Source organism: Podarcis melisellensis, assembly GCF_964234715.1.
Source record: "Podarcis melisellensis genome assembly, chromosome: 3".
NCBI classification, from domain to species: domain Eukaryota; kingdom Metazoa; phylum Chordata; class Lepidosauria; order Squamata; family Lacertidae; genus Podarcis; species Podarcis melisellensis.
The window spans coordinates 27,781,889-27,809,315 of NC_138530.1; the positions used below are offsets into that span (position 1 = coordinate 27,781,889).

The 27,427-nt window shown below is 41.6% G+C and overlaps 1 protein-coding gene across 22 annotated transcripts in view; it reads right to left on the bottom strand.

The window, feature by feature from the left end:
- ESRRG (estrogen related receptor gamma) overlaps positions 1-27,427 on the bottom strand; it is a 473,643-nt gene that overhangs the window by 130,053 nt on the left and 316,163 nt on the right. For 21 of the 22 annotated variants that reach the window (XM_081904148.1, XM_081904142.1, XM_081904154.1 and 18 more), the window contains one exon: positions 12,617-13,032. In XM_081904148.1, the coding sequence (XP_081760274.1) occupies positions 12,617-13,032 (416 nt within the window). Of the gene's footprint in view, positions 1-12,616; positions 13,033-18,461; positions 18,557-27,427 lie in introns of those variants that run through there. The other variant, XM_081904144.1, reaches the window with a different exon arrangement.

Below are 27,427 nucleotides of genomic sequence, written 5' to 3' on the forward strand. Positions count from 1 at the left end.
CCCTTTCAGCAATCTAACATGTGGGACAAAGCTTTCTATTCCCCAAATATGAACTTCACTGTTTTGTCTGCCTCCAGTAGATTTCGTAGTTCCATCATTTGAAACACTGCACATACATTTGGGTTACTGTGCAGCTTATAGCATGCCTGACTCAAGATGAAATCAAGCACCCAAAGTCCTGAGCATATAATCTAACATATATTGAAAGGACCAAGCTAAATATGGTTTTCATTGGAACTACAACATGCAGAGAGGGAGGATTTAATCCTTTCCTACCCTGTCATGATCCTGATCAAAATCAAGTTAACACTTCGTGTTAAATTCTTGTAAAAACCTTGGCATGGTTGATAAAGGTATGCTTGATGTCATATCTAGTTTGGCCCTAGGTTTATATGAAAAACCAGTCGTTAACAGAGTGTGTTTACATAGGGTGAGTGTAGCCATTTCATTTCAAGTCAGGAACAATCCTGCTTTGCCTATTTTGGCATGTGATACTGTCTCAGCACATTTCCACACAACAACAAAATGCGCCTTTGAACTTCTCTCTATTGTGTGCATGTGCAACTGTTGCTAATGAAGAATAAATAGTGCCACAGAGCTATTTTTAAATTAAACATCTGTTCTAAGCAACATATATTTTACATTCACATTACAGGCACAGGAAAATCAAGAAGTGCCCAGTTAGAAATTCAACTGCTTTGATGTATATCAACAGGTGGTAGCAACAATGAACACGGCATAAAAGATTAAATGCAGCCTGAAGTTCCAGCTGAATATCAGGTGCCAGTCATTTCCTAAACATCCCTAAGCCAGAAGATGTATGGAGGTGGCTATGTATTGGTATCAGGGAGAAGAAACCAACTTCATATTTGACTAGGATGTAAGTGGTATTTCTATTTGTGCTGATGCTTGGCCAAAAGCCACATGGTGGGCTGGGCTCCATTCCCCATTTTCTGGTATAATATAACCATTTCACATAGTGCAATTGTCACTTACATTTCTGTTTCGTCAACCCATGTGGATCCCAGTTTTTCTATTTTATTTTTTACAAAGATGCATCTCACAGGCCAATGCAAGAAAAATAAACCTCAACAAATTACCGTAAGTCTCCTTAACCCACAGTAGCCTGTAGTCTGGACTTCTAGGGAACTGGGGGGGGGGGGGGAATCAATGTTTTTATTTTTCTAATTGGTGTTTTAAATGAATATTTTAGACTGACTGTTGAAAACAGCTTGGAGGTCCTTTGTTCAAGTAAGTAATATATACATTTAGAATTTAATAAATATGAATTGCTACCACAATGTCACTATAGAAAACTGATCCTTCCAAACAGGGGTAAAATAAAACTAGCATGATGAATGCATTCTTAAATATGTGGTTCTGTTGATCTATACTGAACCACTAGTCCAATTTTCCAACATTTCCCAAACATGACCAGTTTTTAAAAGCTTTAAGCATGGATCAAGGACCCATTGTTTCATAGACGCTGGAGTAGATTATCTGGTAACATAGGTCCATGCTTGCACAAATAAAATGCCCTTGAAAGTCCTATTTCATTTTTTGTACTTGTCTTAAAAATGAAAAAGAATATTATACTAAAATTGTGCTGTTCCATGCATCCATTACACTATTACATAGATTTAAATAAGAGTTCAAATTTCATGTACCCTGAATATCTAAGGTTTCTTTTATTGTCTTTTTCTTCTTTAGTTTATTACAAACTGTAGAACAGCGATGGCTAACCTGTGGTGCTCAGGATTTTTGTTAAGCTGTAGCACCCACCATCCCCAGCTACTGGTTATGCTGGCCATGGCTGAGGATAGCTGGTAATCAGACAAGTATCTGGAGGCTCACAAGTTAATCAGCCCTTCTATAGAGACATCAAAATGTCTTTGAAGAACTTCCAGAAAATCTGCCTATAAGTCTCCATAGACTAAGATGTATACAAATGTTACAGGCTGTCAAGAAGAACAATACACTATTTTTGGCACCTACTAATGTTTCTGTCTGGACAAATCTATCCAAATATGTAGAATGTTGGCATGTGCTTTAATCTAGTTTTTAGCTTACTGTTGATTTTAATCAATTTTTGAACATTTTAAATAGCTGCTTCTAGCTGGGTGGTTTTTTTTTACTGATAATTTCATTGTTTTATTCTTCTTGTAAACTACTTTGAGGTGGGGTTTTTTTTGCAATCAGGCGTTATATAAATTTTATGACATAAATAAAAATAAATATTTCTGTAACTAGACACACTAAATGAGGGCAAACCTGTACATGGTGCAAACTTGAATGAACCTACTTTACACAAGGAACAAAATCATCTGGGCAGCTTAAGGCTTTTACTAGAGCTGACAAGAATGATAGAGCAGTTTATAATCTCTTCTGGCTGACTTTCAGAGAGCCCTGCACGCTGGTTACTTATTTTAAAAAGTCTTTTGTACAATTAGTTTGGAGGCGATATAATTTTTTCACTGACAATTTTATACTCTTGCATCTAGCTGACTGAGAGAATAACAGAGTGCCAGGGCACAATTTGTATCTCCCTTTCAGTGGCACGATGGACTTTTACAGTTTGGCACTTAAGACGTGAATAATGTAGTGTTACGTCTTACAATAAAAATATATTCACTAGGACAAAGCCCTGTGTTGTGAAAATGCAATGAGATCTGTGTCAGATTAGAGTTTCTGTTCTTCCTCTACATACCCAGGAATGTTTATTTTTAGTGTTTTTATGAAATTTCAAGCAATGTTTTTATTTTCTTAAGAGGGACAAAGGAAAATGACATATGGTTCTACAAATGAAATTAGTCCCTATTAAAAACTGGACTCACACAAAATCAAAGAAGGGGAGGCAAACTTGATGACGCTTGAGTTGTGACACTGTGGGTAGGTGGCATCTGGGTCTAGAAATTAGGAATCATGTTCTGGATGGGATTGTACTCTTCCTTAAATAGCAGGTGCATAGTCTGAGAGTGCTCACTGCAAGATGGCATGTCATACATGAATGTATGGAAGCAAGAAAAATCAGTTTCCTCCGTGCTCTGTGCAATTGTCAGACTAGCACTTGAACAGGAAATACATTGCTCCGGGAAGAAGCAATATACTCTTCTAGGCTCCAGAATGGCTCTTTCCCCATCCCCAGTGGCTCATCGCTGTCTGCCCAGATACATTTTTCTGCTAAACAAAGTTAACTAAGAGATTAGGAATATGTTTGTACTGCATGGGTACAGTGGTACCTCATCTTACTACCGAATTCTGCAGGTTAAGCACTCTGCTAACCTGGAAGTAGATGCCCCTTGTTGTGAACTTTGCTCCGGGATGCGAGCGGAAGTCGTGCTCCGGCGGCACGGCAGGAGTGGGAGGCGCCATTAGCAAAAGCGCACCTCATGTTACGAGCAGTTTCCAGTTACGAACGGACCTCTGGAACGGATTAAGTACATAACACGAGATACCACTGTATACCTTTTGAAATGTAATTTGAATTTGGTTCCCAATTTGGTACCTGAAGTAAGGACCTCAGAAACTTTGATTGAAATGTATCAAGCTTAGGAAAACAGCGATTGTACCAAAAGTTGGAAGCATATAATAGTGATGCAGATTTCGCATTTAATACTTTTAAGACTGAGGGAATATACTAACGTCCCTGTGTATGAAAGAAAGGGAGCATTGCCAGTTTGCTCACTTCCACTATTTGGGAAGTAAACAGCCAGTGAGTGTTCCAAGACTTTGTATAGTGAAAGGTAAGTCCTAAATACATAAAGTTTTTGGTCTGTTCAAGGGCATGACCACTGAAAGTTTAAGTTAAGCCTCCAGCAGTGGAGGTGGTGAGAATGAATTACGGTATATGTAAAAATTCCATGTTGGTTTTCTGACATGCTTTTTTTTAAAGGCTTTTGCAATGAAGAATGGAACCCGGGTACAAGTTCAACTTAAACCAGGTTGTTAGGGAGAAAGCAGCCTTGAAAGAAAGTGACTAAGGTGAAAGAGTTTATGAGCAATCTATCGAAACATAAGTACAATGGTACCTTGGAAATCGAACAGAATCCAATGGATTCCAATTGGCTGCAGGAAGCTCGTGCAGCCAATCGGAAGCTGCAGAAGCCCCATCGGTTGTTTGAGTTTGAAAGAACGTTCGCAAACTGGAACACTCACTTTCGTGAGGGTTTGCGGCATTCCCAAGCCAAAACAGACAAGTACCAAGACGTTTGGGATCCAAGGTACAACTGTGTGAAACACTGTTTAGAGAAGACTAAGGGGGGAATGTGATAAAGGGCCATCGCACAGAGGAAGCTAAAGACTTGCTTTTTGATGCCCCAGAAGCCAGGGCTACAGCTTAAGTTACAGGAGGGTAGATTTTAGTTAAACATTAGCAGAATGGCAAGAGTAATTAGACAATGAAAGGAAATACCTAGTGGGGTAGTGTGATTTCCCTCACTTAAGGTAGTCATGCAAAGGCTGGATAACCAACTGCTGGGGCTGCTCTAAGCTTTTCACCGATGACAAAAACTTCCAAGAGTCTGTGAGGTGGTAATTAATTTTATTTATTAACTAAGACTACAGATGCATGGCTTCTGATTTGAGTTCTGCAGGCCAGCTGTGCATGTAACAAAATCAAAGTTCAAAGCAGCCACAGCTCTAATAATAATAATGGCACTGACCAGGGCTACTGTCTTCTGTGCTATTAATAAGCCATGCTTCTTCTTTCCAATGTTTCTCCTTGGCTTTAAAGGGCCAGGCACAAGCTGCACTCTTGTGCTATTGCCCAGTAATCAGAGAGGCCTTTCTGCATGACCAAACAAAGTATGTTCCAGCCAAATTTTATTCTTTGGCCGATATCCATGCAAGTTGATCCAGCACTCATAGCACGGTACTCCTTCTCTATGTATAGTGTGTAGAGATGTGTACTATAGACATGAGAAGGACAGCAGAAAAATACCAAAGAAAATTAAACTTATGAGACAGATTTGGCGATCTCAAACGCTAGAAAAAAATAGTGCTGGACAAGCAATGCAGCCATTTGCCTTTGTATAAACAAAGTAGCAGGCAACCACTGGAGAAATAATGTGGGCATAACATAGACTCCTGCACAATCAGATTACTCTGTGCAATCATAACAGCAATAATAGGTTCAGTATACACAGGAAGACTATCCTTGTGGCTTGTACAAAATATCGCATAAGGTTCCTTCAGGATCAGACCAATCTAGTCCATCAGCCTGCCTCCAACACTGGCTTAGCCAGATCCCTCCAGAAATCTCATAAGCAGGGCACGATGGCAACAGCCTTTTCCTGCTCTACGACCTTCGGCAACTGGGATACAGGAGAATACTGCATCCTAAGCTTCTTGTTGTTGTTGCTGTTGGTGTTGTTGTTGTTTAGTCATGTCCGACTCTTCGTGACCCCATGGACCAGAGCACGCCAGGCACTCCTGTCTTCCACTGCCTCCCACAGTTTGGTCAAACTCATGCTGGTAGCTTCAAGAACACTGTCCAACCATCTCATCCTCTTCTCCTTGTGCCCTCCATCTTTCCCAACATCAGGGTGTTTTCCAGGGAGTCTTCTCTTCTCATGAGGTGGCCAAAGTACTGGAGCCTCAGCTTCAGAATCTGTCCTTTCAGTGAGCACTCAGGACTGATTTCCTTAAGAATGGATAGGTTTGATCTTCTTGCAGTCCATGGGACTCTCAAGAGTCTCCTCCAGCACTATAATTCAAAAGCATCAATAAGCTTGGGACCAAGTAATTAGCAGATTGCCTTCCCAATATAGGCAAGTGCAATCAGTGAAATTGGAAGAGACTCCAGGGGATGAACAGTGACTCACAGATTGCCATCTAGTGGCAATATAGAAGTGGGCCTTCTTTGTTCTCTAGAATGTTGACACCCCCTACTGTTTGGGAGGCTCCATCCACAGCAGGTCTCAGCTACTTTCTTTTAAAAAAATAATGTATCTTTTTGTCTGAGAATTTCCTGACTATCAACTGCTGGCTTGTACTGGTTATTATTTTCAGTATTTTACAGTCCAGGTGTTGTCCTTTAGTTATGATGACTTTATTTGCTGGTTATTTATATTATCTGTATATATGTATTGAGCTCTTTTAGACCTCTTGGCTCTTTGGTCTTTTCGAGTCTTTGACTCATCACTGTAAGCCAGCTCAATATATTTATATATAGTAAGCCGTCTGTAAGTTGACTAAACAAATAAATAAAAGATGGATGTCCCAGCTTGTTAGCCAACATCTATGCATTAGACCTATCTTCCATAAATTTTCTGATGCCTGTTTAATGTTACCTAAGGATAAGCTTAGTTTTGTGGCATCTTATGGCAGTAATTCCATCAGTTAAATTATACATTGTGAAAGTATTTTCTTTTGTCTGTCCTGAATCTACTGCCAGCAATTTCACCTGTGACCCTCAAATTCTAGCATTATGAAGACAGAGGGCAGTATATATCCCCATGTCATTACAGAAGGCTGATCGCCGAAGAATTGATGCTTTTGAATTATGGTGCTGGAGGAGACTCTTGAGAGTCCCATGGACTGCAATAAGATCAAACGTATCCATTCTGAAGGAAATCAGCCCTCAGTGCTCACTGGAAGGACAGATTGTGAAGCTGAGGCTCCAATACTTTAGCCACCTCATGAGAAGAGAAGACTCCCTGGAAAAGACCCTGATGTTGGGAAAGATGGAGGGCACAAGGAGAAGGGGACGACAGAGGACGAGATGGCTGGACAGTGTTCTCGAAGCTACAAACATGAGTCTGACCAAACTGCGGGAGGCAGTGGAAGACAGGAGTGCCTGGCGTGCTCTGGTCCATGGGGTCACGAAGAGTCGGACACGACTAAATGACTAAACAACATGTCCTTACTAATCTAACAAAGCTGTATGGCAGGAATGGGGAACCTCCAGATCATGGTCCAAATATGGAACACAAGTCTTCAGAATCTGGAACTTGGAGATCTCCAGGTGTCTGGCTGCAGAGTTCCGCTGAAGAACTCTTTCCCTGCCATTCCTCTTTAGTCCTTAGCTCTGCCCATCAGTGGTATACAGGCATTGATAACTTTCCGCAGGAAATGCAGATTTCAAGGGGCAGGGAGGACTTCTCACACCTGTTCTCTGCTGTCTCTCTCCAACCCTAAACCAGTAATCTAAATTAAACACTTCAAATGCTTTCCCCCATTTCCATATGGAATGTGCCCCTAATATTGAATCATTCTGGCTGTAATTTTTCAGCATAATTTCTATCTCCATTATATCCTTTTTGTTGTGGGGCTATCAAAAGTGTATACAGTACACTTCATAAGTAAGTACACTTATTTGTTTTATTTATTATTTATTTATTTATATTTATTTGGCTGGCTTTTTCTTAGGTTCGTTTTTGGCAGAGTTTGTGGCCCCTTTATTTACCCATCTGACCAAGGCTTTTAAAGCGTAGCTTTCTTACCTTTTATATCTTTCCCTGCTCATTTATTAAGCTGACATCTCCTTGGAGTTGTTTGTACATATATATTTTATCTGATCATCTATTTAGTATATTCTAAATAACTTCTGAGCACACTGAAAAAAATACTCTTTCCCCCCCTTTCCTTTCATTTGTCAGAAGTTTCTTCTTTTGAAATCAAATGCAGCCATGCTGGACATTCCGGGTTTCTGATTAATTCAACAGCACTTAACATCTTATACCATATCCTGGGCATCAATCAGAATTAAGTGAAGGATCACCTCCCCGCTCCTTGACTCCAAATCAAGGAGGGCTATGAGGGCTAAATTAGATGAGATACTAGATCTCCTGTTTCACAGCATTTTGGTAAATAGCAGCCATGGAGAGGGGATATTTTAATTGTGGAAACTGTGCAGGAAGAAGGGATTAAAAAGGCCTCCCAGTTTGGAACTCCTCCACACACCATGGCTCCTATTTGCCAAAAAACTTAAGGAAATAGTAAATATATTCAGGTATTTGTTGGTCCCAGCTCCTGCCAACTTAGGAGTTCAAAAGCACCCCAAAAAGTTCACGTAGATAAATAGGTACCACTCCGGCGGGAAGGTAAACGGCGTTTCGGTGCACTGCTCTGGTTTCGCCATAAGCGGCTTTGTCATGCTGGCCACATGACCCAGAAAAACTGTCTGCGGACAAACATCGGCTCCCTCAGCCAGTAAAGCGAGATGAGTGCCGCAACCCTAGAGTCATTTGTGACTGGACTTAACTGTCAGGGGTCCTTTACCTCTATCTGTTGGTCTGATGTAATTTTGCCCTAAGGCACAACCATATCACATCTGCAACACCTTGAATCTAGTTAGTTGAGTGACTTTCAGTACAATGCTCTCCATGCATTTACTTCCCAAGAGTAAATCCCACTTACTTCAATGAGGCTTACTCCCAGATAAGTGGAATAAGGCAGAAGCCATAGTTGTTTTGTGCACCCACACAATAGCAGTCCTGAAAACTTAAAAGTTTGGGTAGAAGAGAACTACTTCAGTGTTCAGTTGGGTAATCAATTTCAAGAAATAGCGTGAGGCAGGTGAAATAGATCCATCATTGCCTGCTTGAAACATTCTTGGAAGGAAATGCTGATACAAAGGCTTTACTTATATAAGGAAGGTGAATGATTTAATCAGGTAATGATGGATTCAGGTGACACTGTGTCAGGTTCACTGCAGGTATGCCATCTTGGCACTGAAGCCAAGGTCCATGTAATTTGGTAAGCCAAGGCCTCTATTATTTTAAAACCACTCTCTTAGGGCTACGTAAAAATGCCTATAGGATCAAACAACTCAATTAGTTATTTTTTAGATTGTCTGGATTTGCTAAGGATGGCATTAGCTCTGAGTTAGGTAAACACACACTTTGGAAGGTGCTGAATTTGTGTGGAGCCAGGAAGTAAACATTACAGTTTTTATTTCAAAGGAACACTTATCTGAATTTACATAACTAGTCCTATCTTTGTTTACTACCCTCCCAATTGAAGATATATCCTATTTATCATACAGTGTTCATAGGTTTGTAGATCAAGTTGGTTCTGCAACAGATAAAAATGGCACCATTCATAGAAGATCTAACTATTCAACTCCAGAGAGAACAAAGCAGCCAGTAACAACTGTTTCAACACAGGCCAGACATACTCCCCACCGCACCCCTGATTACTGAAAGGAACAGTGAGTCTAAGTCTGTTCATTAATTTTTTTGAAATTTGCCAACACTATTTGTTCACTTATCAGTTTATCTCTGGAATAAACTGCTGCATTCACTAGTGGACCTTGAAAACCTTCCAAGTTTTATCACAATAGACTCACTTCTAATTTGGTGCTGCTGAGTTAGGGCATATTACTTATAAGTCTGCTGGGGTCCATGGATAAAGTTCTTTAGCATTCACTAGATTCAAGGGGGCATCTACACATCATTATTGTATCTAAAGATGTAACAAAACAAAATAAAGTTGCTTGGTTTGTTAGCAAATAGTGAAACTCTAGTTCCCCTATGCCTTGCAAAATATTCTATATTTTATAATGGAGTTGTACAAGAATCAGTCACGGGCTTATCAGCTTTAACATTTAATTGACAGGGGTCAAACTCTCTAGGGGTACTTCCCACACTAGTTAATAATGTGAGCCCTAGGATAAAATTCTTGCCAATTTCACAAAATGTGTTTTTCCAGATTCCCTGACCACTGGTCCTGTTAGCTAGGGATGATAGGAGTTGTAGTCCCAAAACAGCTGGAGGGCCAAGTTTGGGGATGCCTGGTCTAAGGCTACTGCATGTACATACATGCAGTATACTGCATGTACATACATGCAGTATACAAGAGCATGTTGGGGTTTTTTGAAGGGAAAAAAAAATCTCCCATCTTGGAGCAACAGCAGCAATAGTGGTAATAGATTAAAAGAGTTGATAGGTGAAGTTTTTCCAACCACCAGCAATGATTCTTCTTCTTCAAGGAGTAAGTATGTACGTGTGGTACAGTTTTTTAAGGCAAAAGAGAAAATGTGAGTTAACAGCATGCACACAGAAGTGAATGGTAAAGGTTTTGGCTGGGCAGGTAAACTGCTGCCCACCTCTCCCTCCCTCCTAGTCCAGAAGCAGGACTCCACTGGCTTATGGATCAGCTACTCACCCTTAGGCTGAGATCCCACCTGACAGAGGTGCCCAGAGGGCATATAAGGCAAACTGAGCTTTGCCCTAAGCAGGCACTGAGTTATGGGTGGGGAAATTGACTGGATGGTTTGCTCAGAGAAGATAGGAACTGTGATCAAGGTTTTGATGGTGAAAGTCACTGTGTGCTATAGTTACCAGAGCAGATGGGGAATTGACTGTATGGAGTTTTGCTATGTTCTTTGTGCAGGAGCATACCAGATAATGCCACAGAATTTTATAGCAGCTAAGGAAACCTTTTACAAACTTAGGAATGCAGCAAGGAGCTAAATCACTTATACCTACGGGATGTAAACATCATAACAATAGGGGCTCCCACAGAGCTTACGCTTTGAATGCAAAAAGGTACCAGGTTCAATACAGCCCCTGATATTGCCAGATAGAGCTATGAAAGACTTCTATTTGAAACTGGAGTGCAGAAAACACAGAGCTGATAGACTACTGATGTGACTTATAAGGCATCTTCTTAAATTCCACCTATTGTCAGCCCTGGACAACCACTAACCTCTGCTTAATCCTTCCTTGCATGAGAACAGCAGTGACAGAATCTAGCACCGATACAATCTCTAGGTACAGCACTGCCATTGTACTGTCTTCCCCTTGAAAGATGCCTTCCCTAGTTGAGACAACAGAGATAAATAAACTCCATCTCCCCTGGCTACATCTATGATATTGGTCATAGGCTCATATTGTCATTTCCTATATAATATCTCTTCCACCCATCCTCACCCTCTCTCACATAAACACAAATTAGCCAATTCACAGAAGGAGGGGAAAGACAACAAAACCCCTACTGTGGCACTTTAGAGAAGGGCTTGGAGACCTCTGGCCCCACAGGGAACTCATTCATGCAATTGATGCCTACAAAAAGCAGCTTTCAGCTTTACTACCCCACCAGCTGATAAGCAGCAAAGCCGAAGCCTCAGGCTTTAAAGTATTGCACAGGGCACAAAGCACCTGAATGGTGCTTTGAAGTCCCAATGTCAAGACTTCAAAGTGCCCAGTCATTTGATGTCACTGTGATGTCAGCTGAATGATAGGTGGGCAGCCTGACCCACCTGTCAAATTTAGATGGCAAGGCTAGGATCCAGTAGGGATCTGGCCTGCAAAGGCAAAAAGGCTGCCTACCCAAATATTAGTAAGATGCACATCAAAGGGTGGGGATATATGTGGAAGTGTGGCCTAGGTAATTGCATGTCCCTGCATTCTCATGAGAGTTTGGCATTGGTTTAAGTTTACTTGTGGAGAAAGTCAAACTTATGCAGAAAGTGTTCCTGCTTCCCTTATTCACTCAGTTGCTTCTCTAAACAAAACCTGCAGCTACACATGACCACATTCTTTTCCATGCCTGGTATTCAAGGTAATATTCATCCCTTGTCTGCAGCCTCTCCAAACACAGATGCCTGGCTCCCCGTTTCCTTCACCCATGCCATTCAGTAAATTGATTAAACGTGTTTTGTTACTATTACAATTCATTGTGATGCTGCTTTTTATATCCCCTTCCAAATGTCAATGGCATGGGAATAGTGGTTTCCTGACAGCTGGGCCAGATGCCCCAACACAGCTGAGTAGTTTTGTCTAAGCTGAGGGCTGGCCAGTTGCTAGGCAACTTTTGATCTAGCAACATGGAAAGCACTTCAATTATAACCATGTAAATAGTTGTCAGGAGGAGGAGACTGGTTTAATTGTTGCCAATAGTGCAGGTGGACTGAAGCCTGCATTTGCAGGTAGTCCTGCTGTGGGATCTTTCCTTGTAGCTACTATAAATAATAGAGTTGGGAGGGGTGTTGTTACAGGTGAAAACTGACGCAGACAGACCAAACTCAGGCTATTACCCTGGCAGTAAGGCTTCTAACTCTGGAAACCAACACCTCCCATTTTGGGGATAAGGAGCACTATATTGGTTTAGGTTTAGTTTTTAATACAAATAGAAACAAAGCCAATAAAGGAGAATGTGCCTTAAATCAGCTCCAACTTTACCACCTTGTGCTTCAAAATGTGTGGCATGTTTCTAATGCAAAAGACAAGGTAGTGACTGGGAATCTGAGTGTGACCTTCCAGATACTATTGGACTCCCACTTTCCATCCCAGTCAACATGGCCAAGGATTGGGGATGATGGGAATTGTATTTCACCAACATCTCGAGGGCCGCAGGTTCCCCATCCCTGAGATAATGCATGGAATGCTGCTCTGAAAAGCTTCTTGACTTTCGGAGGTGGGTAGGACAGGAGGGTGGGAGAAGCAATTTCAATATATCTTTGCCTACCCTTTCACTATCAAAATAAAGAAAAGCAGAGAGAATTAAATCAGGCGGTCCTCACTCCTATAAAGTTGCCTCCACGTTCCACTGGAACATGGTATTAGGATGAGTGAACACAAAAAAATGTAACAAAACAACTTCAGGAATAAAAAAAGAGCAGGAAGGGGGAGTTGTGCTTCTTTGGACCAGAGAAATGTAGTCAAGCACTGACCTTGAATTGTCCTCTTGAAGAAAGCCTTGCAGGCCTCACATGAAGCCACCCCATAGTGGTACCCTGATGCAATATCACCACACACCAAACACAGTCTTTTGGGCATTGAGTTCAGCATGTATTCACACTTGGTTTGTGAATCTTCAGCAATGGTACTGGAGCAGTCATCATATCGTTTCCTGACAGGACCATTACCCCCAAGACCTGGGGCAGAAGGATAGAGTGGAGGCGAATCTAGCCCATTCTGATGTCCATTCATGGTTGAACTGTAGCTCCCACTGGCGTCAGAGGAGCCACCAGGGCTGTGGTGATTGATGCTGTCCGTCAAGGAGGCGGGGCTCGATGGTTCCGTCTTGATATATGACGAACAGCTAGAATCAATGTGTCGATCCTTGCTTGACATTCTGCAGAGAAGCCTGAATTGTAAAAAGAGAGAGAGAGAAGTTTCTGTGCATTAAAGACAATGCTCTTTAAAGGCAGCACTGCAAGGGCTAAGGACCGCACATCATTCATTCATTAGTCAATACCTCTTGTTCTACATGAAGGTAATCAGCATAAGGGCATGACAGAGCTTTATCAAAGCCTTAGACAGGCAGTAAACAAAAACTTTAAAGAGACTGGATCCAGTTTATTCTTTGCTCTCTACTTCCCCCTTGCCAATTTTCCTTAAATCAACTCTCTAAATTCTAAACTGTCATCAAAGGTGACAATGTATTCAGCACCAGGCTATTCCTAGAGCTTACCTCCCAATCCACCCACTCACTCACATCACTTGCAGTAACATACTAACAAAGGGAGCTAAAACTTTTTATATATATTTGATAAGCCAAATATTTTCCTCAGTAATTACTGTTTGTCAGCATGTTTCATTAAACCATAACTGCATCCGCTATTGATTGAACCTTAAGAATCAGAGAGTAAATCATTTTTAGGAAGATTTTATACATACAGCTATTTAGTAATGGGTCATCTCAGTTTTCCAACAAATAACTAAGGTTTGACTCCTGTTTCACAAAATCTAAGTGGGATGATTCAACAGCTATAGCTGCAATTACATTTTACCTATTATCTTAAGACTAGCCAATAATAACTGTGTAAGCACCCCATACACCTGCAAGTTCATATGAGGTAAGTAGGTTGTGGGGTTTATTTGTATTTTTAATCTTTTGTTGGAAGTCGCCTAGAGTGGCTGGGGAAACCCAGCCAGATGGGTGGGGAATAAATAATAAATTATTATTATCGTATGTTTGTTTTTAATAGAGGAAATAGAGAGAAGTTGTACTTGCTAAAATATTTGATACTGTACCTAAAAGTGAACAGACATTTGAACTTGTGGATTGTCTCCCTGTCAAAGGAGTAGAAATCGCTCACTTTTTGCAAGTATGGTATGCAGCAAAATTACAATGTAATACTATGTGGTCTGCAACTGAAGAGACAAAGATGCGATGAGAATTAGCATGTTAAGTAGACTCTTTGAAATTCTTCCAGGAATTCACTAAATGCCATTTCACCCATTAAGAAGAAGCTTGAGTATAGTCATAGCTCCCTTACTAGTGTACCAATTTGATGCCTAAATCTAAGAGATATTAAGTGTGAAAGAGTCCCTAGAAACAAGGGACAACAGACTTCACAATATTTCTTGAGTAGTTACCAAACTTAAAAAGGTTTGATCTGATTAACTTTTTGATTTCAATATGTTAAATGCTAATCAATTAACTCATGCACATTTACATATTGTGATAACACAGCGATGCCTTTTTATGATCATGAATGAAGATACTGAGATTTGGTCAGAAGAGGTTTCTTCTACTTAAGAGTGTTCAGTTGAATTTGGGAAGGGAACGGAACTCTGACTGTTTTTAGCTGGCAGTGCTTTGGTTCTGTCCTCTCATTTAGCCTGCAGTCTTCCACTGTTATTTTCATCACAAACTTTTGCTAGTTTCAATAGAGTCAAGGGTTATGCTTAATTTGCCCTCCATGGAAGCAGCCCTGAAATCTTTTCCCAAGGCGCAGCTGAGGCGGGGATGAGTATGCTCTGTCCCAAGTCTCACATTGCTTTGCTCAAACATTTCGAAACACAAGTAAGAAGTTAAATATTGCTTGTGATTTTCCTAATAAACTGGCATTTTATTTTTATTTTTTTAAAAGCTCCAATTGGTTCATAAGCACCAAGTTTGCTCATCCATGTTGTTGGATTAGAAGCTCACATCCCCTCTCACACTTGAGCAGTTCTCCCTTGTTCTTGTGGTTTAGAGAAGGTTAGAAACAGCAGGAATGTCCCATGCTGTTTATTAATGTCTTCAGCCTAAAACTCAATGAAAAGAGATGCCACCTGCCAGAGGACTCAGGGCAGGGACAGGGCAAGCATAAACAGAGACTGACTAGTAAGACAAACCCATATTTAGAAACTGAACATTCACAGAGATCAATTTAAAAATGCAGCTTAAATAAAATAAAAATGCAGCTTAAATCCACAGAAAATGTAAAATGTTACATAGTTAGATCATCATATTAAAATTACATATATACTACATTTGATCCCCAAACAGGAATAAGTTTTGGATGCACATGTACTTTTAACCTGTTTATAAAACACAAGCATGGGTAAACTTAGAGTCTATCTATTTGATTTGACTTTTTAACAAGCAGGACAACTGAGATCAATGCAACTAAAATAGATGGTTGGAGTAGACAGCGACCAAAGCTGGAATTTTGGGAGGCAAATAACTTCTGTTAGTATCAAAACTCTAATTACTCTTTGCAAGGGAGGGAAGTCACAATTCTCAAAAGGACTTTATTCAACATAAGCCCACTGAGATTTGGAGTAAGTTTATTTATTGTAATATCTGTCTCACTCTTTCTGATGCTTAGAACAGTTAGCTATTTTAAGAAAATATAAGCATAATACAAATATATGCATTTCAAGTTATAGAATATTTAAAACAAAATATCTATCTATGTTATAGCGCGGGTGGCACTGTGGGTAAAACCTCAGTGCCTAGGACATGCCAATCGCATGGTCGGCGGTTCGAATCCCCGCGGCGGGGTGAGCTCCCATCTTTCAGTCCCAGTTCCTGCCCACCTAGCAGTTCGAAAGCACCCCTAAGTGCAAATAGATAAATAGGTACCACTTTCTAGCGGGAAGGTAAACGGCGTTTCCGTGTGCTGCACTGGTGCTGGCTCGCCAGAGCAGCGATGTCACGCTGGCCACGTGACCCGGAAGTGTCTCCGGACAGCGCTGGCCCCCAGCCTCTTAAGTGAGATGGGCACACAACCCTAGAGTCGGACACAATTGGCCCGTATGGGCAGGGGTACCTTTACCTTTTTATGCAACTCTTAGAGTCAAACTACATATGTCAGTGATGGCCAAACTTGGCCCTCCGGCTGTTTTGGGGCTACAATTCCCATCATCCCTGACCACTGGTCCTGTTAGCTAGGGATGATGGGAGTTGTAGTCCCAAAACAGCTGGAAGCCCTGCTGCAGCAGCTTTGACAGTTGTCCCTCCAAGCGACTACTGGCACTGGAAAGCATCCATTGGTGCCAATGGGAGCTTTCCTCGCATTGCCATTAGAAGCTTTTGGGAGTAGAGTAATTCTTGTTGGAACCACAGCGAAGGTGAAGAGGCAAATTTCCAATACCCATATGTTGTGGTGCCATTCTTGCCCAAAGAAACCTGCAGCCGCTATTTGCATTTTTTAAAAAAGGTTCATGGAACTACAAGTTTAGCATCAGTTTGACCCTTTGCCACCAGAAGCAAGAACTCTAGAACACATAAAGGCTTAAACTTTGATGGAGATTCTCTGGGAGAAGGTAGTTCCAGAGGTGAGTGGCAGCCACAGACAATATTTCTTTACATGCCCTTGTAGTTTGAAACTGGAGCACTTATAGTAGACAGACTTCCCACCCTCTGCCCCCAAGTGGATTGACAACTAAAAGAACTTGGACAAAATAAATCACAGCTGACAATGTACATATATTGAGAATTCTGTTACTAGTCAAAAGAAAAGGTTGCCTTGAAGATCTAAAAGCCATTAGACAAATATCTGAGTGACTATTACTATTACTATTACAATGATAAAGATAAGTAAAAATAATTATAGTAGCCTACAAGACAGAAAGCTTTTAAAAACAACAACAACAACAACAACAACAACAACCACCACCACCTGTGGCTTCTTAGAACTAGACAGAAAAGGTAGTAGGGAACCCTGTCTTTTCTTCTTAATCTGCTGCCTTGTATTTTCAATTGTTAATGGATGTCATAATTAATAAATAGCTCTCTTGACTCTCACCTTCCACTCCTGGCTAAGCACTTTTCTCAAGTCCACATTTGAAAGAAAGTGGATCAGTGCTGACTTACGGCAACTCTATGAATTCCTTTTAATTTAGAGTAGTTATACCACTGTTCAACTTATCACCTTATAATTACTGGACAGCTCTCACATACATTATGATCTGTGACTGAAATGAGAAGTTATACGGGCAGTAAAACATGGCCTTTCCCCCCACGCCACCAGCCCCATATCCCAACATATATTTTATTTAACTGTGAGAGAATTGCTTTAAAATTTAATCATACTCTACCAACAACAAACAGATAAATAACTATATGACTTTTAGAAGACACCTGAAGGCAGTCCTGTACAGGGAAGTTTTTAATGGCTGATGTTTTATTATGTTTTTAATATTTTTTGGGGAGCCGCACAGAGAGGCTGGGGCAACCCACTCAGATGGGTGGCATATCAATATGATGATGATGATCCAATGAAATAAGATATCAGGGTTATAACTGCTGCAGACTGTAGTTATTTCTTAGCCATGCAGTACTTGGTGATTAGGCCACAGTGAAAGTTTGCACCACCCATACAATGTCACAGATGGTGCTTCCCCCTTCTTACTATAACTCCTCTCTGTTGTGATTTCACAAAAAGTTATTGAAGTACAGCTTGCAGAATTACCTTTAATTTACAACTGTGGTTTTGCAACTCCAGTAAATTGCACACTGATTAACTTCCCAAATACATACTGGTACCTGTTCTCTTTTCCCATGCCCATGATGTCAGAACCAAAATATTAGCCATCATCTTAGAAAGAACAAGATGTCATCAACATGGGACCTGGTAATTATTAAGACTACAAACTCCCAGTATCCTTGAAGTTGTGGTTTCTTAGTACAGTGGTACCTCGGGTTACAAACTTAATTTGTTCTGGAGGTCTGTTCTTAACCCGAAACCATTCTTAACCTGAGGTGCGCTTTTGCTAACGGGGCCTCCCCCGCCCCCCATTATTTCCGTTCTCATCCTCGGGCAAAATTCTCAACCTGAGGTACTATTTTCGGGTTAGCGGAGTTTGTAAGCTGGAGCATTTGTAACCTGAGGTACCACTGTACTAACTTAAGTTTTATCTGACCATGTCTATGGCTGCAGGTGCAGGCAGGTTCAATATCAACAACCACCACTGCACAGAAAGGAAAAAGGAACACAAATTATGTCAATGGATGAAAACTTGGCTTAGTTCCCAGGAGAATAGGACCAAACATGACTCAAAACAAGGTAGATGGTGCAACTAAGGATATTTTTTGTTGTCATTGTTAATTATTATAAGGAAGAACACAGGGAGCAAGGAGAATCTATGTTTGGAATAACTAAGTGGAACAAAATGTTGCAATGTTGAACATGGGTGCTTCTGTTCAAGGTTCCAGCTAGCACTGTGCCAAAGCCTGTATTCCAATTTCCTGAAAGCTGTCTGTCCCTGCAGATACAGCTTCCATTTTTCTGCCTCTTTTGCAGGGCGTGCACACATGCGTACACACACATATTTCAGTGAGTGCAGTGTTGAGCTTACCTTATTGTTGTGAGGTGGCCAATTGTGGTGTATGTATTTTTCTTTCCATTAAACATTTCTCCATGCAGCTTCCCCAGCTGCCTGCACTTTCTGATCTGAAAAAGCCCATGGAAGGAGTTACCTCATGATGTCTTCCCCTGGGCATCAAATGAGTCATAGGAAGCCAGGGAGACTGGCTACTCAGTACCTCAGAGGAATACATTTGCTGACTTTGTTTTTTTAAGATAACTCCTTTCTTTTACCTTTTAAAAAATATTTCCACGCTGATTTCTTTAAAAACCTAAAAGTCTTCACTCTTTAAAAGCAGAGAGCAATAGTTCTCCGAGACATAGCAAGCAGTCTCCCTACCTTCCCATGCTTGCTGGAAAGGGAAGTCAAGAACAAGATGAGGTTTTCAGGAAGATTGGGCACCTGGGAAGGCTGCATGGCACAGAGTGCCAAAGATTATTTGTGAATGTAATAAGGCACTCGGTCACAAATATCCCTTGACCATCTTAAAAACAAATTAAGTACAGCAACAAATCAATACAGTTCACCTGTGAGAATTTCACTCAAATTTTCTTTACCTTTTGATAATTTAAAAATGTAATTCATTTTTATCATTTGGTGGAGTTTTTTCATTTTTAAAGAGAAAATTTTGGCACCATACTACTTCCATGTAGGGCAATCCACTCCCAACCCGATGTTTTCCATTTTTCCTTTCTACCTGCTATGGTCACTGAGTGAGCTCAGTCCTCTTTTGCCATATATTGAGAAGGGTTGCCCAATTAGGTTTTAACTATGCTACAATAGTGTTAGCACTCATCACTTGAGCCCACTATTGCTGGGCAGATTTTAATTTTTTTTAAAGACCTCTAAAGGAAAACAGTGGCTGCCTAATTACTACTTAGCTCATTACACTGAAGACGTACTAGTGCCACAATTACCATATTCCAAAAAACTAGTTCAACCTTAATTCCCTCTTTCTCTGTGTGCATGATTTTCTGAAGCTCTTTTATGCAAGCCTGAAATATTCACAACTGTCTATAATTCAATTGTCAGCCGGTGATTTTTATTCTAGACCTCACTTCAATCTTAAATTAGAGGCACTAAAATTCACATTAACTCTAAGAGGAATGTAGTGAATAGGACTTTATTTCAAAAGAACACCTTTTTGTCAGAAAGAGCTATTCTCAAGATGATGGCTTTATCTGCATTCAAAGTCCAATTCCACATTGTGCTGTTAATACAGATTTTTTTTTTTTAGGTCACAGCAGATTAATAAAAATCTAAATGTAGTTAACGTTTACAATGAGAAATTACATGTGTCATATTTAAGTGTACAATATTTATTTTAAAGCCATGGTAGGATTATTTTCCTCTTTATTATTGTTTTTATTCAATTGGCTGGTAACTCCAATTGTTCTTCCAGGTGTACCTAAGGGCTGAGCCCATCTTGTAGAAAGGATGGTGGACATTTGTAGGGCAAATGCATGAAAAAGCAGCTTGTGAAGTGTTACATATATGCACGTTAAGCAAACAAACTGGAGATTACACCTCTTTTCTCTGTCAAGAAATACAGGTGAGTAATTTTCATATATACGTAAATATATAGGGATGCCTTTCTATACTAGAGATTCTTTTTTAAAAAAAAAATGCTTATCCCTTTTTATTACAGAAAAGTGTCTGGTCACAGCCTCATAGACTGGGATGTTGGGTAGGGTTAATTTGAAGTAAAGTAGATCTTTTATCTGTGTAATGGGAGTTCACAGCCTCCAACTGCATACCAAGACAGTTAGCAACCTCCCCTACTTAAATGCCTACAACAAACAAAATACTGATATTGCATGCCACAGCACATTTCTAAATTTTCTTAATAAAAGCTGCTAAAGATTTTAGTTTTTCACTTTGATAGCTATGATGAATGGCCACTGGTCACTATAAGGCTAGGGCCAAGAAACCCATTGAGCAAGTCAATTTTGAAATTAATTAAACACGCATGCAAGAGGACAGAGCTCAGCAGAAGCATAATCCCTTTTTTCAGCCAGGTTCTTATGGAATACTAGGAATATTAAGCATGCTGGCTCACAGCTTTATTCTGACCTCATTATGTGGCAGTAAGTTCCACTGAAATCACTTAATTCCATAAAACATATTTAGGATTTGGCTAGTAAAAAAAAACAACACAACACAATTTCCAGGAAATTACAATGAAAACGGACCATAGTTTTAGCTATAGTGCTATAGCTATTTGGGTCAAAGTTTTGCGATAATCCTGGACAAAATGTTTCCATTTTCAAAGGACTACTCTCTCTAGAATCTTACATGGAAACTATATTCAATTAAAATTAATCCAACTTCTATATTGGTGTTTTTAGGATGGGGCGTAAATTACAAAACAATACCATTATTTATATTTCTATAGCATGATCAATATATATTAGGGATGTGGCCATCCAGATATTGAATTCCATCTCCCATCAGCCGCAGATAGCACTGCCAGTGTCAAGAATTATGGAGTTGTAGTCCAACAACATCTGGAAGCCCATAGGTTTCCCCCTCCTGATATACATAGTGGGTGATACTCAGTTGTGCGTTTTCAGGAGCAGAACATACTTCCTCTCATGCAACAGGACTTCCTCTCCTCCCGCCCCCTGCAGCCCCAAAGCAGCAGCAAATCAGCTAAGCAGGTTTGGAATAGTGTGCATGTGGATATCAGCATTTTATAATGTTTCATAATCAAAGAAGCCTCTTCGCCTCAAAGAAGGTATCTGTTTCTATTGAGCTTCCAATTTAAACTTTGACAAGGAAGGCAGAACTCGAATCCAGCTCCTTTTCTTTTGAAATCTGGCCTTTAATAACAAGACCATTAGTTTCCTCACATATACCTGTGGTCTCCGTTTCAAAAGATTTTACGACCCTAAAAGCACAATCAGTGCTTTAGCAAAACCAGCAAAAACCAGAAATGATTTGTATATTCTTTTTCTGACTATAAATGAGAATAAATATTTGTGTGGAAGGAAACCCAAACACATTGCTCCCCCTTCTCCGACACCCAAGTCACCTCAAGACTCTCTCGCACAAGCTCTCGTTACTGAGTTGAGTTACAATCTCAGCTGAGCTATTTTACAATGAGCACTTTTTTCTGCCTCAGCTAATTGCACTCTAGCAAAGTGGCAAAATGTGAATCACTTAGCAGGAAAATGGGCACCAGCTGCTATTGTCAGAGAATGGCAATGCCGAAGAAAAGGAAAGCGACTGAATGAAGTGTCATGTCAGAAATCAACGGTGCAACGTGTGATTTGAGAAAACATGACTACTTTACAGAGACAGGGTGTCATTATGGCATCACTGTAATACGATGCTTTGACAACTGCTGCGTCTAACATATCATCATTGCATTAAGGTGCACTGGCTTGGTTGGAAAAGGAATAGAAAAGGATATTTTTCCCTTTTAATAAGAAATATCTTGAGGTGTGCCTGGTTAACCTAATGGAAGAGACCATTAATAGTAAAATAATCAGAAGTAATTCTGGCCTATATAAATGACAGTCAAAAGCGTATTTCATTACTTTAAATAACATCTGCACAGAGATTAATAAGAAGCAATTTGCAACTAAAAATAGGCTTTTTTCTTATTTTGTCTGTAAAATTTACTTCCATCGTCTTGAAAATTTATGTTGCTTTTGTTCTTGGGGGGAGAGCCTACAACATCCCTTGTCACCAACTACGGTGAAGGAAGAAGTGGTAAAGAAAGAGATATCCCTTCACAATAATAGCCATGCTGCAGATAACTGGCAAGGGGGGGGGGGGATGTGTCACAGAAAAAGGACACACAGTGAAGAAAATGTTTGAAAACCTATCCTCTTGACCCTGTTCTCTCCTTCCTCTTCTTCTATTAAATATAGTGCACTAACTTAATGTGGGAGCACTTCCAAGCAAATTGCTCCCCAAATAAATAAAAAACCCAAGGTAATAGTGTGCACACAAGGACCATCTTAAAAAAGCATTGACGAATCAATCTCTCAAAAATGGGAAAATAAATAAAATGGTCCTGGTGACATCACATGATTCTGCAAACTAGGAATTGTGGCTATATTACAACACACAAGGATTAAATCAGAAGCAGTAAATGCAAACCAGCATAATTTATCTTGCGTTAATTTCCTTGGGTCTATTCCAGTTCAAAGTAAGCATCCCTTGTTTATAGTTCTAAATACTATATGTAGGCAAGTGGCAAATCAATAAAACTATTAAATGCATAATAATACCATGTAATTATATACAGGATGTTTTGCATAATTAACTGGCTGAGGTGTTCATTGATATAATGGCTATTTAGGTAGTAGAGAGCAACCTGTAAGTCTATAAAACACACACATTTTATATGAATTAAGGCTACACAGAAACCTCTTGTCCTAATCATCTAAATCGGGCTCTGGCATTATATGACAGAGAGAATGTATGTGCCTTTCTTTCCTGCCAAGTCCAAATCAATTCTTATGGCATTACTCTATAACTAACATGATATTTCACTAGTAATCACCATTACCCTGATGACTTTTAAGTAATGTAATAATTGAAAAAATACACTTGGATTAAACAAACTACTGCTATTTAATCAATATTATTGAGACAAACTAAGTGTTTTAACAAGTCTGTATATATGCACTAATGCAGCTTTAATTAAATGTGTCTTTAGACATGCACTGTTTCTGCAGTAGACAAAGCTGATGGATCTTTAAAGGCCACGACATGCTGCTAGATTTTTGCTTGTGGGGTCAACATTAGCAGCACTGGCAGGCAGCGGAAGGTAAATGTTCTTCTACCACCCAAAACAAAACAAAACAAAACAAGATTACGGTACATGGCCTTATGCCCTTGACAGGTATGTGAGTGAGAGACACTAAAATTAAGTCACTTTTCAGTATGTCCTACACATGTAGATATGACATGTGTTATTGTTTTTTTTAAAAAAATTCAAAGGTAAAGAAAATATACAGTATTTGAAAAGACTAAATTAGTAGTATCAATTTTCACGTGTGTGTGTGTGTGGTTTTTTTTTTTTTAATACATACACACAGAGAGAATTCTAATTGAGAGAATTGTAACAATTTCATGTACTACTAAGAAACCTTCTCTTAAGCTCTTTGACCCAAATAACTAATTTCTACAAGTATCAAGTCTTTCAAAAGGAAGTATGGCTCAACACAGGGATGTGCATTTGTATTCAGACAATTTGGTGTTCACGCTCTCAAAATGAATGTTGACAACTGTGATGGGACGATGAGCTGCTTGTGCGTAAAATGCAAGTCCCTCAGAGTTTGATCAGGCTTTCAAACCTCTGCCTGTGACGGAGCCCCTCCAGCATGGCTGCGTCAATCACTAGTAGAATCCGAAAGTGGCTGCTTTCGGAAACGTTTCCAACATAAAAGCTCCTTAACGGAAACACGTCGTCTGGCCTCTCGGCGTGACAGTTTCCGTCGAGGTGTGGGTGTCCCTATAGGAGGTCCTGAGACCTCCCCACTGGTTTCGCTTGAAGCGTCTCTGAGCCATCCCTCCGACTCACTTTCCCTTGGAGTTCTTGCTCGCCCTCTACTGGTTCCCTCTTCCGCTGCTACTGCTCTCTCACCCTCAGTGAGCCTTTGCGCCTCCGGCGCTTTAGATGTCAGTTCCCTGACATCCACCTCCCCTCCAGGGCCCCCTTCACCCCCTCCCGTCTCCTCTCCTACTGGCGGTGAGGAGGTAAAACCCTTGAAAGAACCTCCCTCATCTTCCGACGTCGCGAACACTTCCTTCCACTTGTTGCTGTTCCTACTCTCTAGGTACTCTTCATCATCAGAGTCCACTCCCTCTTCCAACTCCGACTCCGCGAACCCTTCCATTTCCTCTTCCTCATCTGTGGTGCCGAAATACTCCCTCCTAAACCTTGCTATCGGCTGAGGTTTCCTCGGGAACCTTTGATGGAACGTTTCTGTTAAAACCTCGTCATTGACTTCCTGCGCACTTACCCAGGTGTTTTCTGACTCCGGTTCCCCTTCCCACGCCACTAAATACTCCACCTGATTTCCCTTCCACCTGGAATCGAGGATTTCTGCTACATGGTTGCGGCGTTCCCTCTCTTCCAAGGCTGGTCCCCTGACGTGCTCCCCTTCACCTCCTCCCCTGTATGGTGACAGTAACGACCTGTGGAACACTGGGTGCAATTTCATGTGATTGGGTAATCGGAGTTTGAAAGCTACCGGGTTGACCTGCTGAATCACCTCAAAGGGTCCCAATCTTCTGGGCCTCAGTTTCTTACAACCCCCTTTGAACGGCAACCCTTGGGTTGACAACCACACTTGATCCCCCACCCTTATGGTTTCACCTTCCCTTCTGTTCTTGTCTGCCTGCTTCTTATATTGTGCCTTAGCCCTTTCTAAGTTGAGCTGGAGCTGCTGATGGATGGCTTCCATCTCTTCTACAAAATGTTCAGCCGCTGGGACGCTCCATCTCTCCCCTCCTTCCCCTGGAAATGCCCTGGGGTGACACCCGTAATTAGCCAAAAAGGGACTCATCCCTGTGGACACATTCTCCGCATTATTGTAGGCAAATTCTGCCAACGCCAACTTTTCGACCCAATCGTTCTCTCTGTCATTGACATAACACCTAAGATATTGTTGAAGAATGCCATTTGCCCTTTCCGCCTGCCCGTTGGTTTCAGGGTGCCGGGCAGTTGAAAAATTGACTTCCACGTGTAACAAGCTCATGAGCTTCCTCCAGAACCTGGAAGTAAATTGTTTGCCTCGATCTGAGATCACCCTCGAGGGAGCCCCGTGCAACCTAAAGATATGTTCCACAAACAACTTCGCCGTTTCTTCCGCTGTGACTGCATGTGAGCATGCTACAAAGTGGCACATCTTAGTTAACAGGTCTACTACTACCATGATGGCTGTTTTCCCCTTGGACCTTGGCAGATCCGTCATAAAATCTATTGATATCGCTTCCCAAGGCCGTTCTGGTGTGGGTAAAGGTTCTAATAACCCTGCCGGCGCCCTTCTTTCCCCTTTGGCTCGCTGACATTGGTCACACCCTCTTACATACTCCCTTACATCTTCCCTCACCTTAGGCCACCAAAATTCCCTGGTAACCAACCACATGGTCTTGTGTTGCCCAAAATGTCCTGCCGTGGGGCTATCATGCAACTGCTTGAGTACTCTCCCCCTCAATTCACCTTCGGGTATATACAGTGCCCCTTTGTAATACAATGCCCCATTTTTTTCCTCAAAACCTCCGGGGCTCTCGCCCTCCCCCCTGAGACCTCTGAGCTTATCCTGGGCATATTCATCATTTTCCGTTTCCTCCACCAGTTCTCGTTGCCCCACCATCGCCGCCCCACACACCCAGCGGTCCTCCGGGATGACATGTCTCTCTTCGATCACCCCCTCCCCTTCCCAATATTCTGGTTTGCGTGAGAGCGCGTCCGCCCTGACGTTTTCTGGGTCTGGCACATAACAAATCTCAAAGTTAAATTTGGAGAATTCCTGTGCCCATCTCACTTGTCGTTGGTTGAGCACTCGAGCTGTTCTCCAATACTCTAAATTTTTGTGGTCGGTGCACACTTGCACCTTGTGTTGTGCCCCAATTAATAAATGTCTCCACCTCCGGAATGCTTCGTGAATGGCAAGTAGTTCTCTGTCATACACCGTGTAATTCCTCTCGGACTTATTCAGCTTCCGCGAGAAGAAGGCACACGGTCTCCACTCCGACGCACTCCTCCCCGGTTGAAGAAGGACCGCCCCTACCGCCCGGTCGGATGCATCTGTTTCCACTCTCATGGGTTTTCGTAAATCCACATGCAGAAGTTGTTCTTCCGAGGCGAAAGCCCTTTTCAGTTCTTCAAAGGCTCGATCCGCCTCTGCCGTCCAAACAAATTTCTTCTTGCTACTGAGACAGTCGGTGATGGGCGCCGTCAAGTGGGCAAAGTTCTTGATGAACTTCCGATAAAAGTTCCCAAATCCCAAGAATCTTTGCACGTCCTTCTTGGTCTTCGGTGTCTTCCATTCCAGTACCGCTTGGACCTTGCCTGGATCCATGGCCAATCCCTTGTCTGACAAGCGGTACCCCAGGAATTCCACCTCCTTGGTATGAAACTGGCACTTCTCCAGTTTCACCCACAGCTGGTTGGCTTGCAGCCTGCCCAACACTTCTCGAACGTCCCTCACATGCTGTTCCTCATTTTCCGAATACACCAACACGTCGTCTAAAAAGGCCACACAATTCTTGTAGAGCAAAGGTCCCAGAACGTGGTTTATAAAAGCTTGAAAACACGCGGAGCCCCCTTGTAGACCGAAGGGCATAACGAGGTATTCAAAGGCTCCCAACGGGGTAAACATGGTGGTCTTCCATTCATCTCCCTTCCTTATGCGTATCAGATTGTACGCCCCCCGCAGGTCCAGTTTTGTAAAAATCTTTCCCTTCCTTACTCTGGTCAAAATGTCATCAATTCGGGGCATAGGGAAAGCCAGGGGCTCCGACACTGCATTGAGGGCCCTGAAGTCACACACCAGTCTCGGTTTGTCTGTGTTCTTTTTGTCCACAAAGAACACTGGGCTGCCCCCCACCGCTCGGGACTCTCTGATGAAACCTCGCTTCAAGTTTTTGTCAATGAACTCCCTCAGCTCCTGCATCTCCCTGTCTGACATGGCGTACAGCTTGCCTACTGGGAGTTGGGCCCCTGGGAGTAGGTTGATTTGACAGTCAAAGGGTCTATGCGGTGGCAGTTTGTCTGCTTCCCTTTCGCTGAATACGTTGCTCAGATCTGCGTATTGCGGGGGCACCTTCCCTTTGTCCATCACTTCCATCCCCGCTAGGGTGACTCTGTCTCCTCCCGAAACCTTCCCCTCCTTGCAGTGTTCTAGGCAATGCGCTGACCCAAAGGAGACCACCCTCTGATGCCAGCCCACTAGCGGATCGTGTAGCGCCAGCCAGCTCATCCCCAAAATGAT